Genomic DNA, 19,112 nt, shown 5'->3' with positions numbered 1-19,112 from the left:
ATGAAGAAAAGGAAAAATGAACTACTATTGACATAAGATGAAAAAAAAAAAAAAAAGGAAAGAAGGAGAATGAGTCTCAATCAATGAAAACTAAAAAGTTTGTTATTATTATGATTCTCTCTCACACTGTGACATAATACAGTAAAGCAATTCCAAAAGCATAACAAGTCTGTGCTCTAGAGATTTTGCAGCCAAGAGGCACAGAAGAAAACACTATAATACAGCAGAGTAGAATCTGCTGTATTACAACACAGAACAAATAACTAGTGCCGTAAGTTCATTATAGCTGCGAAGTCCAGTCTTTGAACTATCTTCTGTAATTCTTTCCTTCCACACTATTAAAAGCTTTTGATTAATGTTATATCAATAATCTAATATATCATCACTGTGCCAGTAATTGTAATAATCACACTTGGTCTGATTCTGACATTTTAATTCATCCTGAGTGTAGGGAAGTGCTCTGAAGTACTTACTTGATCTAAGCAAGAGTGCAAGAATCTGACCCAATATTAAATCGAATGTCAAGAATACTTCAGTTGTAAATCTAACACTACCTAATCAACTGTCCTTTTCTCTCAAAAGGAGTATAAACAGAACACCCACAGGCAGTTTGACCTTTTCCCTTATGCTATTTTCTATTTGCTAATGAGCTGGTTTCCCCTTCCTAAAACAAGCTTGGAGGTAAAAGATACGTTAAGCCAAAGAGTCAACGGCATGAGCCTGTGTTTGTCTAATGACAGTAGAGCACCGGGAGCTGACGGTGAAGACATGCAATCCCTTGACCTACTCTACAACATCCTTCTTTTTTTTCCCTGCCCCTGCGGCTCCGGGTGATTCAGGGGCTCTTCTGCTGGTGATAGAAAGCTCCGTGCCGTAGACTGCCAGCCGTGTGGGAGCAGAGCCAGGCTGGTGCAGCCATGTGGCAAGCTTCCAGCTTGCTTTCTCATTAGGTTGGGTTCAGGACTATACTATTCCATGAATAAATGAATGGCTGCATCACAACTGAAAAGACGAAACAAAAGAGAGGGAAATACCTATAACCTCACTTAAGGGGGCATTATGAACTGTGGGAACAGAGCCAGCCACTGTCAGCACAGTTCATTGCGCAGTCTGCATTTTCTAGCCTATACATACAGCTTTGTTTCTCTCAACACCCTGGAGAAGCAGGACAAAACAAAGCTAAAATGGTGAAACAATGGAAATTCTTTCTTTCTAATGAGAAATCAATAGAACATTTTTACGAGCAGTAATTGAACATAAATCAAAAGTTTTCTTTCATCCTTCACCTAGGTATTCAATAGATCGAAACACAGACCTGGAGAGGTATTTCAATATTGATGCCAACAGTGGAGTCATTACAACTGCCAAGTCTTTAGACAGGGAAACTAATGCTGTTCATAACATCACAGTTTTGGCAATGGAGAGTCGTAAGTAGCACTTTACAAATTTTATTAGCTGCTTATGTATAGAGCTTCAAGTTTAATTGTGATCAGGTTCATCGAGTGAAAATTTGACAATCCAAATAAAAATAACTTGTCTTGCTCAATATAAAAGAAACTTATGTGATAAAAAAAACAGAAATAAAAAGGATCAAATATTTGATCTTTCCTTTGTCTCACATCCTGTGTAGTCTTTTGACTTCTGAAAAGCAAGTACAAAGGGAGATGAAAAATGTTAAGTCAGGAGTCTGAGACCAAATATCAGGAAAGGAAAAGTGATATAGAATATGAAGAGGAGTTAACTCACCCTAGAGATAACATGACACTCACTCAGAGTTGATTGCTGTTGGTCTACTACAGCACTCTTGAAAAGAGTTAAGGAAAGAGGATGTGAATATTTATGTGGTTTCACTGCCCTGACTCTCAGGTAAGACCATAGAGGATATTTTATACTTGCTCTCTCTTCTGGTGTAAGTGACAATGTAAGATGAAAAACAATGAAGAATATAACTCCTCGAATGTATGTAACAGGAATTCTGCTAACGCAAATTTAAACCTAAACTTATTCAGCTGTTAACAATTTTTTTTCACATTGTGAAAAAAAAAAGATTTTTGTGCCTCTCTAGGTTTGATTTGAAGAATTTGTTTCTTCAAATTTCACCCTTATTGCTGTTCTGTTGGGCTATGACAATAAAGCAGTTATAAATTCTCTGACCTACTATTTTAAGAAATCCACAGTCGATGCTTTCAATGAGGTTAATTTCATGTTTAACCTGAATTATAACATTTATGATTTAGTAGCTCTATGAATTTATCTTGTATTCTCAGGACTAGATTTTTGGTCCACCAAGCCTGCATGGGAGCCAATGATTTTCCTGGCTATTAATAAAACTGAAAGAGCAGCCAAGGGACATGCTTGAAACAAGTGAGAATCTTGGAGCATAAGTATTATGTTAGGATGCTTTTATTTACATTCATGGCCAGCCTGGTTTTCAGTAAACTTAGGTCAGCAGAGAAGAAAGATGGTGTCAACATTGTTTGTCCCATGTCTTTTTACTTTTTCACATGTGGAATAAGAAAATGGTCACTGTAGCCTACATTTGGATGAATTGCTTTAAAAAATTATAGCATTTAATAAAATTTGGTAGCAATACCTTAGAAAAAGATAGATACATATTTGAAGCTTTGTACGGTTTTTCAGTCTGCCCTACTCTATCTCTAATATCATCACTTGTGGTAGAAAATAATGCAATCATTCTATTTTTTGCTCCAAAACAGAAGTACTAACTAGCAAAATAGATATAGTATATACTGATGTCTTTTACACTTAGTTCACCACATATATACTGTGCAAGACTGAATGATGACACTGAACACTGCATAGATGCCTATTTTAGCTAGGCATGTGCTTTAATTTGAGAATATGATTCATATTTGTGGTGTTTTTTACCTTTGTTAATGACAGCATTAAAATACTTAGGTCTGTGTATGCTTTTAATAGTTTGTGATTTGCTGGGGAATGCGGCTTCTTTTTCTTTGTTGTTTTACACAGCCGAGGGAATTCTCTTTGACTTCTTGATCAACTTGATCAACCTGAGTCAAACTGAATTACAACAAAAAATGTTACACCTATAATGATCATACTATTCTCTATATGAATAGTGCTGTTCTGGCTACATATACACCAGTGGTGATGGTTTTACATCACCTTGCTTATTATCCTTCTAGAGGATGCTATTCAGTGCTGTGATTAGTGAGTTAGGTCACGCCTGAAAGTAAAATCTTAGTCCCGTTGAAGCTGTTGGAAAACATAAACAGTGTTTTCAGAAAATCAGTCCAAGAGCTTCCTTTGTCTTTCTAGGAGGAATTGTAATTGATATGACAGGTATATGCCACAGAAGGATGCAAATGAAAAACATATTGACCCAAAGAATAACCTGTAAAGAGCTTTCCTTGCTTGTTTTGTTGGCTTCTTTTTGTAGAGAATCCAGCACAGATTGGGAGAGGCTATGTAGCCATCACAATCCTTGACATCAACGACAATGCCCCTGAGTTTGCCATGGAGTATGAGACAACTGTCTGTGAAAATGCTCAACCTGGTCAGGTATGGATTGATTTTTTTCATGTTTATTTTTATTGGATAGGTAGTCATTCCTTTTGAAAGCCTGTCAGCTTTAAGATAAAACATAATCAGCTTATGGCAGTAAGAACGACACTTTGATGTGCAGCACAAACAAATATTCATCGAACACTAAAATATCCACCATACCTCTGATGAGAAAGCTGCAAATGTTAAAATTAGTGGTGTAAGGTAGTGTTAAAAGCTCTGGGCTTCCTTGCTGGCATAACTGACACATTTTGCTAAACTCACCTAATTTTGAATAATGTTAAGAATGCTTACTCCTCCTGATTTTACTGGGAAGTGGAAAATCTCAACTCCTAGATGACTCTGAGACCTAAAAGCCTACTATTTCTAAAATGAGTACACACTTGTTTCTGTTAGGAAGTACAGGCATAAGACCTCATATTCACTAGGGAAATTTATTCCTACCAAACTCTCCTGCATTTTTTATTTCCAACAATACTTCCAAGAAATCCTAGATGTAACTAACTTCATCTGATGTTGTTTGTCCTTGGTGTCTCTCTTTGGACCTTCCTCTTTACTTCTTAAGACCTGAGGAAATATACATCATCTAATTCTCTCTTCTCTCTCCCAGAGAACTAGTGGATGTTTCAACCAAATAGATCCCATGTATTCCCTGGGAGGCTGTGCACTTCTGTGCCTTCTCCCAGAATATCGTCTTTTCTGTGGCAGATGCTGTTTGTTGCACATTTCAAGATTACAGCAGAATTTAAATCCTCAAGAGAAAACACTATGACTATTAGCTTGTGTTCATGAGAAACACAGAAATAGAATAGGAGTGCTCTTACATGAAACAAAACAAAATGAAACAAAAACAAAAACAAAAACAAAAACAAAAACAATAGCATGGCCTGGGCAAGCTCCATAAAGCACCCTTTTGTAACTGCTTGCTTTCCCTGTGATTAGCCAGAACTTTCAGCTCTGAGTATCCATTCCTTTATGAATTGTAAGCAGTGGTGACACCTTTCTTTCAGAGACAGATTGTGACAGAAATTTAGAAAATAAAGCTAGAAAAGTGAAAAAAATCAGGAAATGTTAACATAATTAGTATTTGGCTCTTTTCTTTTTCTTTTTTCTTTCTTTTTTTTTCAAGGTAAATTAATGAAAGGTCTGAAAAGCACAATCTTTTCATCACCAACGTTTACAGTGCAAAGTTGTTTGCAGCCACTGATAACTATGAGAGGGCCATGTTATAGCCATTCAGAAGATGTACTTTTTCCACTCCTATGTAGTTTATATGTGACTGCTATGCCATTTATATTCCACTGCTCTGTATTTTGTTTTTCATGCCCTGCTGAATGACAGGACTTCAACCTCTCGCAGACCATACAGAACATTGTTTGTGGCCAATTAAATTCAGTTACAGGGAAAGCAGGGAAAAGAGAAATTTTGATTTTAATATTATCTCTATATGTTTAGGAAATTAGAAAACCAGAGTCTACTATGAGTAGGACTTATGAGCTGATACTTTAACATCAATAGAGGGGTTACAGTGTATACAGTGTGTACATATTTACACTTCTTCACAGTCCAAACACTAAAAACCAATGTATCTTAAAACAGGTCATCCAGAAAATCAGTGCAATTGATAAAGATGACCCACCGAATGGTCATCAGTTCTACTTCAGTTTAACAGCAGAGGCAGCAAATAACCACAATTTTACACTGCAGGACAACAAAGGTAAGAATACAAATGTGACAGGACATTTGGTTGCATAAATATTCACTACCAACACCTTTTATTTTGAAAATGTAGTGGTGATTATCATCTATAAAAGCTCCCATTCTGGTAAGGACCTAAATTTAAGTACAATCAGCCTCCAAAGTAATTTTATCTGTAGATTATCTATCAAGTGGATGAAGCTGTTGTTTGAATCATTTAAAGCCTTGAGCCAAACAGAGCAGCTTCAAATCTTATTTTTTTTCCAGAAGTCACTTCTTTCACATTTTTTTCCTTGTATTTATAGGTTTTTATCTACATTAGATTTTACCTTGGGGCAACGACTGAAAAATGTCCAGGACTTAATGTTTTATTAATATAACTCAGGGCATAAAAAATGAGCACATGGTAAAATGAGAAGTTTTTTTTTTTTTTTTTTGGAAAAAAAAATGTTTTCAATAAGTATACCACCTATGAAAAATGCTTTTGAAAATGACAGCTGCCTACAATGTTTGCACTGACTTCATATGACTATTTCCCCAAAGATTTATGCAGACTCCCATTGACTTCACATTTCTATTAGTTAAAATATCCAAGAACACACTTCTAATCAGTGTTCTCATTGCTACACTGTATAGCATGGCAGCTGGGCATGTGCCAGTCAGTTTATCTAATAACTGAAGCAAATAGAACAAAATAGACACTCTTACTCTTTCATTGCTCTTTTATGTATCATCACTAGCCAGAGTTACAAAGTCATCTCTATTAATAAAGTAAGAAAAATAGACATATGTTAGATTAAAGGGCACTGTTTGTACAGAGAGACTTTGAACAACATTCCGGCTTTAATACCCCTTCAGTTCTACATAACAATGAAACTAAGTATAAGATCTCTCACACAAATATTTATTGCCTTATTTTGTATGCAGTTGGTGATGTATTTAATTTCCTTCCTATGAGAAGCTTACCGTTGCAAGCTAAAGATTGTATTAGCAATAATGATCAAAATAAAAATTAAAAAAATGCATTAGAATAAGACTGTTCAGAACTATGATATTGTTGCAAGTACTGCAAAGTATTTAATGAAAAGACAGGCACTTTTCCAAAGAATTTAAATTTGTGAAGAATCATAACACACCCTTTGCAAAGCCAGTAAAATCAGTGGTGTGGCAAAACAAACCAGTAGCTGCCTGTTTTGATATTGTTCAGTTTTATACATATCTCTTATTGTGGTGCTATGTGCAGCAGTGTTTGTATACTGAGACAGACATGTTAAAATATAAGATATCTATACAGGACTACAGATATATCTGTCTGTAAATTGATAGATAGACAGACATACTGACAGATAGACAGATCGACCGATTGACCAACCAACTGACTGACTGACTAAGCTTTTCTATAAATTCTAGGAGATGCATCTCCCTACCTCTTAGGAGCCGTCAGCCTGCACTGAACACTGAGTTTTGCACAGATTTTCTGCAACATGTCAACTTTTTAATCACCCAACTCAGAACAGAAATGAAGCACATATTTTAGCTTGATTATATTAATTGTATTATTGAATTTACCAAATGCTTGCCAGATCAGACCCCAAAGATGCACTTTTTAAAAAATGGTGTTCATTTCACACTATAATAAAATCTTTCTATGTTGTTCTTAACTTGCATAAGCTTAAAGTAGGAAAAAGTGCCAGCTAGGAAACATTTTTTTCTGTTAACTGCTAGTTTTAGTACTATTTAAAAGATTAAATTAAAATATTTTAAATATAAGTTTATATCAAAGTGATATATTCATTTTTTGGTTAGCTAGGCATTTGATGACTGCAGTCAGCAGCCATAAGGAAATACTCATTTCTTACTCTAATAATACTGAAGTCAAAATTAGAGACTGATCATGGCATCTATTTGAGTGGCTTACTGAAGTTTTTTAAACCCTATATTTGTTTTTTTGGTAGGTGTTAATCACATTTCAGCTATTTTGTTCTTTCATTATCATGACGGAGAGCAAACGTTTTCATTTTTTTAATAGAAAATTACCTGATATGTGATTATTCACTTTAGAGAAATGGATGGAAATACGTAAGTAAGCCATCCATAGAGATTATGAGTGTGAATCTATACAAATTCTTGTTCTCTTTCAGACTCCTAGCTCTCAGCTGAGACTGAAAACAAGTGCATATCTTTGTTACATGTGTAATTACCTGTATTTGTGCACAAACCACTTTTTTTTCAGAAAAAACTTTTTTTTTCAGTTTATTCCTCATGAATAAGTTCATCATTTCCATTAATACATTATCTAATTTGTGAATAATTGAAATAGATCTTTGGAAATTAGAGCTGAAACATGTATATAGATGCTTAATCTGATCACTGAAGGATGATTTTTTTTCTTTTCCCTTACAATGATCTCGTCTTCAGCTGTGCATGAAGACTGTGGAACTGTGAGCATAATTGAAATCTAATAGGCTTCTACAATTTTGAAACAATCCTTAGTGGAAAACAGAAATCTTTATGCTATTTGTATGATTACGGGTTTGCTTAATTGAGTAGGAATTTGCAGCTGATCCTATTCCTGCAACTCCAAAAATGTATGAACAGGAAAGAAAAGTTCATTAAATTAATGTAAGTGTTTGTAGTCTTTTAAGTGAAAGGTTGTGTTATATATGGACTTGTATTTTAGATAGACCATGTATTTCACATTTTTATTCATCTGTTTAGATAACACTGCAACAGTGCTAACCAGAAGAAATGGCTTCCGGAGACAGGAACAGTCTGTTTTCTACTTGCCAATATTCATTGTGGACAGCGGATCACCTTCACTAAGTAGCACTAATACCCTCACCATCAGAGTCTGTGATTGCGATGCAGATGGTATTGCTCAGACATGCAATGCAGAGGCATACATCTTGCCTGCAGGACTTAGCACTGGAGCCCTGATAGCAATACTGGCTTGTGTCTTGACATTGCTAGGTATGTCTTCTTAATGTTACTGTTATTTTTCATTCAATGTAGAGCTGGGGAGGGGGGGGAGAGTATCTATGAACTTTTTTTTTTCTTTATCCACAGAACTTTTTAAACACGAAACAGCTATGATGCCAGCCAGAGCAGCACTTTGTATCATGAGCCACAAAAATATTAGCTTTGGCTTGTAAAGTTGAGATACTTTGTATCTAAGTTAAGCTGCCTCCAGTTTTATCTATAAAATAATACCAGAAGGAAAATGATCAGTTACATCAGCTGTAACAGTTAAGAGAGAGACAATGCAGGTGAAACTGAGCTTATGGAAATATTTCTCTTGTTTAACATAGCTGGTAATTTTCAGATTACTCACGGTATGATCTGTATCAGTGTGTGCTCCCTTTTAGAGATATGACTCTTTTAAAATAACTTTTGAGTTATAGAGAACAAAAGACGTTCAGAAAATGCAACAGATGTAATTTACGGATGAGAATTATTGTATTTAACTGAACATCTACATCTTCTGCAACTGGTAGCACAATTGGATTTTATGTTATGCAGTGAAACTGTAACTAGATAAAAGACAGGAAGAGCAACTGGTTTGAAAATACTGGAACCATGTCAAGAAACTAGTTTGGTTAGCAATTATCATTTCTTGCCAACACCAGAAACAAAATGACTAACAGGTCCAGGTCACGGAGTAAAGATGAAGGATCTTGCGGCGTCTGCAGGACACAGATGAGCGTAGCTGCACTTTTATTTATTGTTATAAAGATCTTGTTACATATGTCCCAATTCAGCACACAAGAATTTTCTTGTGTGTTCTTATCTGTGGAGAGATTACTATATTCCCCAGGTGCACATATCACATATTTTGCACATATTTTTTCATCTACAGTTTTGTTCATGGCTATATTTCAATCACATAGATTTCTCTTCTTAACAACTTTCATTTGCATCACTGTAAGGCATTACTGGGAAGCTTTACTTTTGCTATTAACATTTCTAAAGTGATCAAAAAATAAAATAAAAAAAAAGGCCCAGCCTTCATAAGTAGGTATTTGCAGGGCCAAAAAGAGAATCTTCCTGCATCATTTTTACAGAATAAGAAAAAACCACTACCTCTACAGTGAACTCAAGTAGCTTACTCAAAGTCTATATATGGCAGGTGGCATTTCCAGGGTTTTCCAGGTTTGTGACAAAAAGAATCATGTGATTGTTTAAACTTAACACATGGTTAGGCTTAGGTAATGACAGAGATAAGGCAGAAATGAGACAATGATTATCAACAACCTTAATGAAAATTTCTGTACACAATCTTTCCAGCAGTATTTCTAGGCCAGTTATACTCCCAAATGAACTTTATTTGGATAAGTATGCTAATTGTCATAGTTTAAAAAGATATACAATGTTAGGTCTTTCTCTGGTATCAATTGGCATTGAATAATCGACATTAGTGGAGTGCCACCCATTTAAAACACTGGTTCATAGTAAAGAAGAAGTGTTCTGTAACAATAGCAATCCACTTCATCCCAAAATGAAACACCACTGTTTCTGTTGTAAAAAAATGGAGTTGATGAAACACATGTAAGAAGCTACTATAGATTACAAGGCAGCTTGGTCTATGCACATACTTTCCTTAAATAGGAGCCATATTTCTCTGAGAAAAGCATTCAGTGGAGACCCAACAAGTTACCAGGCAATAACTTGGTTATTCTACTCAATACAGTAGGACTCAAATACAACCAATAAATTCGACAATCTGAGTTTTTATTCCAATCACTTTTATACTGTGCGGGACAAGCATTTGGTAAAGAGCTAAGGACAAGCCCTCTGAACATAGTATCTAACAAATGTGCTGTGCCCTGAAGAGGAATCTGGCAGATGACTGCCTTGACATTGATTTTAGTTGTCAAAGAATTGGACTTCCAAATTTGACCATCTGAACATGTCAGCACTGTTTATCCAAGCAGATATTTGTATGTGTGCCCATCACTTTCTTTCTAAGCAGTTCCTTTTTGGTAGAATTCAAAACTGCAAGCACAGTTTAGGCTGTGTTTACATTGTATGCTAACCCTGGCTTTGATCCCTGCATTTTGGCTTTGCATCCTGCTGCTGTTATGTGCCGTGCTAGGTACCAGTCTCAGCAGGGCAGAGGTGTCTAAACATTACTGCTGCCCAGTAAGACCCTCGGTCAAGTGCTGTTGCTCTTCTGATCCCAGAGCATTTCTTCTCCTCCTACCGGTTCCTAGAAGTCAGTTTCTGAGATCAGCTGAATGGTAGTGCTGCTATGAATTTTCCTTCTCCCTTTTCCCCTTCCCTCAATTCCTGAGAGAAATCCTGAAGTTCTCTGCACAAAAAACAGGCTTCAGGCTGTTGGCAAGTGGCGCCAGGACTGGGCCCAAGGGATGTACCTCTTTGTGTAAGAGTTTACCAGTAAATAGAGGAGACAGGCTACAGGACCAAAATAAGGTTTCTGACCCAAGCTTGATGCGCAGTGCAAATGCAGTCATGTTGAAAAAGCTTGACAATATCATCTCAATGTGATTCCCAGTTGCAAGGAGGGATGAGATTTGCATAAATGTCAGGAATACATGCATGCTGGCACTAGTATCCTGAATTCTCAACAAGCTCTTGTCTTCTTAAAGTTAGTATCATGTGCTTTGATACTAGTCCTTGCCCTGTACATCCTTTTGTCTAAGAAATGGCCATTTGTCTCTACCAAGATTCTGATTGTTTTGGTGGAATTACTTAGTGTTTCTATTTTTACTTAAATAACTGATCAATTTTAATTGAGCATGAAATTTTCATTGATGGTAAGAAGGAAGACTGTTACTAAATTTTATTAATTCACTATAATCAGATATAGCATACTTGGTGTAGTCAATTTTTTTTCAAAGTAAAATAATTTTCAGAAGTTAACAACATTTTACCAAAGCTTTTCTCCCTCTTCAGATTGGCTGACAGAGATTAAATTCTAAATTTTATTCCATAAGAAAGTTTCAGTCCTTGGTTAATTACGCAGAAAATCTTTATAAGTATTTACTCTGCAGTGGAACTATGTCTTAAAGAAAAAAAATAAAAAAGTGTTTGCAATTTATTCTATAAAGAACAGATAAAAAGAACAATAATAGTGTGTTTTGAATTTAGAGTGTACATAATTTTTAGCAAAGTAAGTAGGAGTTTTTTAAACTCCTCTGAAAAATATATGGTAATTTAATTCAAGGTAATTTGTTTTTCAGTTAGCATCTTCCAGGCAAAATAACTGCTTTTATAATAAGTGTTTAGCATAAAGTATGTACATAAAATCATACAAAAATAATTTTCACCTGCAGATAAACCAATCATATTCGAGAGCATAAAGGTTTTCTTTGTATTGAAACAATGGAAGAATAGACCGACATCATGCTCTTTCATGTTTTTTGTCTTCCATACCTCTGAATACAAACTATTAGTACCACCAATTTTCTTAATGAAAGCCTCCTATTAGTCTGGTACTAGATTTTAAAAATTAATAATACATTAATTAAATTTCAAAATATAGATTAGAATTATTACTTTGTCAATTGAAAGACAGAGAATTCATTATTATCATCATAATACCTATAAGAGCCTAATTAAATTAGCATACATATAATTGTGTGATTAGTAAACAGGAAGAAGCAGTCCCAGTCCTAAGGCTCTTATTTTCTAAATAGTTAAGATCGGCACAGGATGTGACAATCTAGAATGTGGAGATTTTGCCCTTACATTTTAAATATTAATAAATCTACACATTGCTTAATTTTGGGGTATCCAAACTGAGACATTGAAAAGGTGGTTGATTATGCAATGCAGAACTTCTTTTGTAGGGTGATACATCTCCTAGAACGTGAAGAAAATTGCAGCCTATTTAGGTCACTCAATTTGGAGTTCAAGCCATTCAAAGCCTGTAGTTAGTTTGAAAATAATAATCCAAACTGATTAAGCAACAGTTATACATGAAGCTTGTTAACTGGGAATTAAATACAGATTTCCTTAGTCTTGGCTGTAATCCACAAATCTCTTCTGACTGTAGCAATGACAAGGTATGAATAAATAGGTTATTAGTGTGCTGCTTAGATGGCTGAGGGTCTCTAGTTTTCAGCTTTATGACTCATGACACACCTGAGGCACAAACCAATGTGCCTATTTGCTCACAGCTGATGTGGCTTATTGTTATAGCAAATGCCAGGCTCAGGGGTGATCCTGCTTGGCTTTAACTCTGTTCCTTATTGCTTAGCTCTGCCTGTGGTCTTCCTCTTTGGTTGTCTCAGGGCTACAATGACTTCTTTACAATGCTGTAGCAGTTGCCTTGAGTACAAAAGAAAAGATTAATGCAGAGGAACATGCTCAGGAAGCCAAACTAAACCTGGTTTTGCATCAGATGATATTAAAGTGGAAATTTCATAGTAATTCCATAAAATATCCTACAAAATGGCAAAGCAAGAATCAACTCTTGCATCGAAAGATGCTTGTTTGGAAACTGATTTAGGTGAAATGACACTACCGTTACTATGATTATAGTTATATTGACAGAAAGATGTAACTAGGTTTTATCTCGGCTAATACAAATGTGAAAAAAAAAAAAAAAATCTAGGCTATTCTACCTGTTAAACAAAACCAACCTTTCTAGCAATCCAGTTAATTCATAACAAAACAGCAGTGTAGACTTATTTCTATTATTTCTGGGTATTTGTTTTTAATAATTTGATACTTTTAAAATCAGTTGTTTTATTTACTTGTTAAATGGTATATGAAATATGAAATTAGCTTTGCCATTTCATCTCCTCAGCATGAATGTGGCATCCTAGCATGGAGCCAAACTTATCGCCTCAATGTGTAATACATGCATCCCTACAGGTTTTTGACTGTGTTTTATTTCTACTCTGAAGAGCTTAAAATTAGGTTTTCTAGATGTTCATCCAGTCACTAATTATGGCCTTGATCTCAGCTTTTGTGATAAATGTAGAGGGAAAAAATGAAAAAAGGGGCACTTAAAGAGAAATGGATAAGCTTTAAAATCATTTTCACTTGTTTTAGATATCAGTGCAATTTGGTTTGGACCTGTATTCATCTCTTCAGTTCCTGCAATGCAGCTAAGGCTTTCTTCATTTAGAGATTAAATATTATTGTTCATAGCTGTTGGAATAGTTAAAAATTAATAATCTCATAAAGCCGCCTAAATGCTAAAACATTTAACCTTTAGAAAGACTTCATATTTTTCTTGGCTTCAAGAAAGTGTGAGAAGTACAAGGTGTACTATATAAAACATTCATTTTTTCTTGATTTTTATTGCACCTTCAGGCAGACTAGTCTACTAAGTTTCACATTTTTTCACTTATTAGCAACTATTTAACTCTCAAAATGAAGTCTGTTAAGAATGACAGCGGTGTGAAAACACATTTATGCTTGAGTAAAGGAAATGATTAGCTGCTTATTACATGGCAATAAAAATTGTGACAGTAAATGTTAAAAATAATAAAAAATTAAAAGTTCTGTCAAAAGTAATCTAAGCTTAGGTGAATATTTGTACTGTCAGCAACCTAATTTGTCTTTCACTTAAAAATATCTTTTATAATAAAGAAACCTATTAAAAGTGAAGAGCAACTGTTGTCTTTATGTTGGTAATTTTATGTTCTGTGTTCTATAATTTACAGCTCAATTTGTGTTATACTAATATCAAAATATTTTGAAAGTGCACGAAGTCCCTTTAAAGGTCAAAATTCTATATTCTCAAATTGCTTTGTAAATGTTGTTCAAACCAATGTGCCCCGTACCGGAGGCTCCTGAATATAATCAGGAAAATACTATGGGGAAAAAAAGAAATGAAGGAGCTGATGTGGCAATAATTTAGTCACAGAGCGTCTGTTAATAAATGGATCATTAGATATGTTCCTTGTAGATACCTCCTCCCTCCAAAAAAGGAAAAGAAAAACATTGCCTTGTATTGCCTATTTGTCAAAACCTTCAGGAAAATATGAATTTGTTTCAATTTAAAAAAAAAATGCAGAAGGCCTGTCTTTAAATTCAGCTCATATTTTAGCCTATTCTAAACTATCATATCTGAGGAAGGATGAGATAGTTTTCAACACACACAGTATCTGAATGCCTGCTTTATTCTAACCAAGTGATTCCCATATTAAATCATGCTTAGTTATGACTAGATTGAAACGGATTTTAAAAATTCCTCCATGAAAGAAAGGCTTCTGAGAATTACAGTCATACAATATATAATTTATAGAGGACACTTATGAGACTACTTAAGGACAACTCAAGCCTAATTAGACTTTTATTTTTGAGAAGTTTGTATAGCATTCAGTAGGCATAGTATAATGCCCTAAGTAAAGAATGTAAATCTGAAACATCTAAATCATAAAATCATATACTCTTAAGACTAAAAATAAACATTAAATCAGAATGGATTACTTGAATGTGGAAGGACACTTACTTTTCAATGTACTGTTATTTTTACAGTAATAGCAAAGCATTCTCTTCTCTAGGAGCATCATTAACTCAGCAAATGTTATCCAGATGCTACAGTATAATATTAATTATTTTTAGGAGGATGAATCACACTCTATCATGTCCCACATATGGGTACAGTATTCGTATTACTTGTTCCATGTTTTGTGTGTCAGCAATGCTGTTTCTCTACCAAAACCATACTTGAAAAAAAGGAGCCTAGAATTAGTTCCTCCTGGTTCTTTTGGCTGTTCCTGCAGTTTAATGTAACCTTTCAAGCTGAAAGTAGAAACTTTAAGGATTAGAATTTTAAAAATAATTACCTTTCCTAGCACTGGCTGATCTAGTAAACTCTAGCCCTAGCAATTCTCACCAGACGTAATACATAAGCCTGTAGTACAGTACTTTGCATTTTAAAGGAAAGTGCAGTCTAATATAGAGATATTTTTATCTATGAACTAAAAAAGTCTTATGTTACACATAGTTTAACAATTCAGAGTTCTCCAATCTAAGAACAGCATTTTTTTGTCAGAGAATTGCCATCATCTTTAATTCAGTCATTTCCCAAACTGTGGTTGTTAAATTCCATTCAGTTACTTTATGAATGTGTTTTTACTGCTTGGGCTATTGAGAGTTCAGAAAAAGGTCCCCTTTTTTTTAATTTCATGGCTGTGAGACTGTAATATTCAGAGTGAACCAGTCCTAAAATTTATGTTTAGCAGATAGCATAGGATATAGAATTAGAGATGAAGATGTTAATTCAGAATGGCTTAGGAAATAGATTCTTTAATGTCTAAAAAGCTCTTGGTTTAAAAGCCATTTTAGAAACTGCTAGTAATTTGAAATCTAACTGCATAAATTGCCTGCTGTTTCCCTGGGTCTTTATCATATAAATTAATGAAAGTTTCCAACACTAGGAAAAATATGTTCAAACTTTAGCATTGCTAAAGCTCAGGTCTTTTTGTGTTCCAGTTCTTGTCTTGCTGATTGTCACCATGAGGCGACGGAAAAAAGAGCCCCTTATTTTTGATGAAGAGAGAGATATCAGGGAAAACATCGTCAGGTATGATGATGAGGGTGGTGGAGAAGAAGACACAGAGGCTTTTGACATGGCTGCCTTGAGAAACCTAAACATCATCCGAGATACCAAGACCAGAAGGGATGTGACACCTGAGATTCAATTCTTGAGCAGACCGACTTTTAAAAGCATCCCAGACAACGTCATTTTTAGGGAGTTTATCTGGGAGAGACTAAAAGAAGCGGACGTGGACCCCTGCGCCCCTCCTTACGACTCCCTTCAGACATATGCATTTGAGGGGAACGGCTCTGTAGCGGAGTCGCTCAGCTCGTTAGATTCCATCAGCTCAAACTCTGATCAGAATTACGATTACCTCAGTGACTGGGGCCCTCGCTTTAAACGCCTTGCGGATATGTATGGAACTGGACCAGACTGCTTTTACTCATAGCCTTGGAACCTTTCTCTGAAAATGCACTGAAGAATACTAAAACAAAAAACTCAGCCACGCGGACCGAAGAGAGTTGTACATATTTCTCCATTTTAACCTTTTAGGGTTTTTTGCCTTGGTGAAACATATCTTCATTAGGCTTGTCCTAGGCACTGCACTGACCACACAGAATCTGAGCGTTTGATGGCATTTTTGATAAAATGAAATGCTCAGCCATGTTCACACAGATAGCAACCCTCAGGTACCTGCAGAGGCAACTAGCTTTCAAGGATATGTAGTGCACTGTGACCTCAATGAGCCAATGATACTCTGTAGATGCCTTCACAGTACTGCTATATCTAGAATGCAGAGCCTCTTGTAAGAGATAAGTGTAAGAAGAAACAAATCAACAAATATAAAATATCATTCAATACAGCATTACAATATATAATATTTACAAATGCAACTCTTTGGGGCAAATTTTCTTTACTGTGTTGCATGTAGCTTGCTAGGTCAAAAACAGGAAGACAGATATAAAACAAACAGAAACACAGGAGATCGTTTTTTAATTGTTCTTGTTTGTTCTTGTAGCTATTTAATTGGAAGTAAGTTACTAGGTAGTTTTATGAAAAATTACAATTTTCACCAAGAAATCTTGTAATGTTTGTCATTGACTTACCAAAGTAGTTTATAAACCACATAAAATGAGAAATATGGAAGGGTAGTCTAAAGGATGAAAAATTTTTTGATGCCCATGTAGGTACAGAAAAGAAGTTGCTATCTATTTGTTATTTTTTTATTATCTCTTCTGATTTGTACAGGAGAATTTATCCTTTTTTATTATTATTTGACATAAAGTGTTATATTTATTTTGGAGCTCCAATCTCCACTAAATTCAGGTCCATTTTACTGCCTCATGATACTAGACTTGTCAGAACATGCTGATTTTTCTGCAGTCTCAGATAAATGTAGGAAATGAAGCATGGAAATGGAGAAATTACAGTAAAGCAATCGAGCCCGCTATTCATCTCTCAGAAAGGAGAACAGCTACAAGGACATGCAGTCGTTCTTCTGAGCCAGTACAAAGTCTGAGACATTTAAATAAAATATTTGTACATTGCATTTTTGGAAAGAAGATTACAGAGGTAGCTGGAAGCAACTTTAATGCAAGATTTCGTTTTCAAGGTCAAACATCCTATATGCTTCAAAGACTTTAAACATCCTGCTTTTCCCCCCTCCCCTTCTCTTTTGCTGCTGATGAATCACAGTAAAAGACTCTCTTAAATTTCTTTCATATGTTAAGCAATGTAATGCTATTAACTCCAGTATCCATCTTTAGATCCTGCTGCACATATATATTTTCCCAAAAGGAGTTAACTTCACTACACATAATTTCTACACTGGTTCAGGAGTGCCAAAACAGAAGGACAACTGCTGTCGGTTAAAATACTGTACAATTTTGAAGTAGGATTTCTTAGAATAAGACAACTTTTTTATGATTCTGACAATATTTATATTTCATCTTTCATGATTTATTATTAGATAATAAGGCATATATTAAAGTAACAATAGTGTATTTTGAATATACTTTCAGATTGTTTTGTTTTAGCTAATCTGTAGATGAGTTCCTAAGTCAGACCCTGTTCCTGCAAACTTAATGACTTGACTTGCCTATGATTATTGAGAGGCATATGTAATTGTCTGCAGGACTGGGCCTATGTCTGTGGATGGAAGGTACTCCACAGAGGATGATGCTCACTCTAAAAGTGCTTCTTTCTGAAAAAAAAAAGGATCTTTGATGAAAAATCCTACTGTACGGGTGAAAAAAGGCTGGAATTAGGGAAATTATCATTAAGGCTTTGTAATTTTTGCAACCCAGCATTTCAATTAACTATGTGAAAGTGGCCTTCAGCTTCATCGCAGAAAAACAAAATAATTTTAATTATCTGCAACATGGAAATTTAATTTGAGTTACATTTTAGTAGACAATCATTGTTTCATAATTCAGTAGATTTGCTTCTAGTTGTATTGAATATATATATATATATATATATATATATATATATATATATATATGACAGATTTTGTAATGGAACTGAAAGATATTGCCCATGACTTTTAGTCACATATGTAAGATTTTCAATAAAAATAAAAATAAAAAAGAAAATATACCAAGTGTATGTAGTTCGATGAGAGTGAGATGTGCTGCAGGAGTTAAGCAGGTATTAAACCAGCAAGGTGCTGAGAGAACAGTTTCATAGAAATCTCCTTGTAGTTTGTGGAAAGATAATTCATGCATGTGGATTAAGATGTCAAAAGTGCTGATTTTAGCACATAACACTCAAAGGAGATTTAAATGTGGTTTAGAGTAAATAGCACAATTCCCTTGCTTTTTCATCTCTTATATTTGCAAAAAACAAAAACCTCCCCTGTTATGAAAATATGTTAGCTTTTTGTGTTTTCTATGGAAAGAAATCTGTTTCACTCTACTTAATGCAATAAAAAATCTTTGTTTTCTTTTGCACAATTCTAAAATAATCCAGTAACCTTGTTGCTACGCTACATATCCTTACCTACTGACATATTATTACAGTAAGAAAGAAAGCTGAAAATCCCTTATATTTGATGAAAGATGTTACTATGGTACATACATATGGTATACACAGTATATATCGTATATAATGTTCTTCAAATATTATCATGACTGCAGGTTTTCAGTTTATAATCTGGTTTAAATTCCTTACTTGAGTGTTATGTTATATATCCTGATGTCATAAAGTATATACTACTGATGAAATAATGTGAAATACAAGAACTCTTGTTTTTTGTCTGTTCCAGAATAATTATGGAATTATTTGAGCATATTTTAATTAGAAGAGCTTTTTTAAAATACATTTTTTTTTTTTTTAACTTTCTGAAGAGCTCCAATATCTGCCTACAGGACATATACATCTTCCTTAAAAGCATACCAAACATCCCAAC

General features: G+C 34.7%; 1 protein-coding gene across 2 annotated transcripts in view; it reads left to right on the top strand.

Annotated features, from left to right (window-relative positions):
* Positions 1–18,080, top strand: part of LOC112987308 (cadherin-7) — an 81,167-nt gene extending 63,087 nt beyond the window's left edge. The window contains exons 8-12 of one of the 2 annotated variants that reach the window (XM_026107136.2): positions 1,291–1,427; positions 3,422–3,543; positions 5,146–5,263; positions 7,963–8,214; positions 15,658–18,080. In XM_026107136.2, coding sequence (XP_025962921.2) covers positions 1,291–1,427; positions 3,422–3,543; positions 5,146–5,263; positions 7,963–8,214; positions 15,658–16,151 — 1,123 coding nt within the window. In that variant the 3' untranslated portion in view covers positions 16,152–18,080. Of the gene's footprint in view, positions 1–1,290; positions 1,428–3,421; positions 3,544–5,145; positions 5,264–6,654; positions 6,885–7,962; positions 8,215–15,657 lie in introns of those variants that run through there. The other variant, XM_026107138.2, reaches the window with a different exon arrangement.
* Positions 18,081–19,112: the final 1,032 nt, after the last annotated feature.

Source organism: Dromaius novaehollandiae, chromosome 2 (genome assembly GCF_036370855.1).
Source record: "Dromaius novaehollandiae isolate bDroNov1 chromosome 2, bDroNov1.hap1, whole genome shotgun sequence".
Lineage (NCBI taxonomy): Eukaryota > Metazoa > Chordata > Aves > Casuariiformes > Dromaiidae > Dromaius > Dromaius novaehollandiae.
The sequence above is the reverse complement of the archived record's forward strand: the minus strand, read 5'-3'. Positions and strand labels throughout refer to the sequence as shown.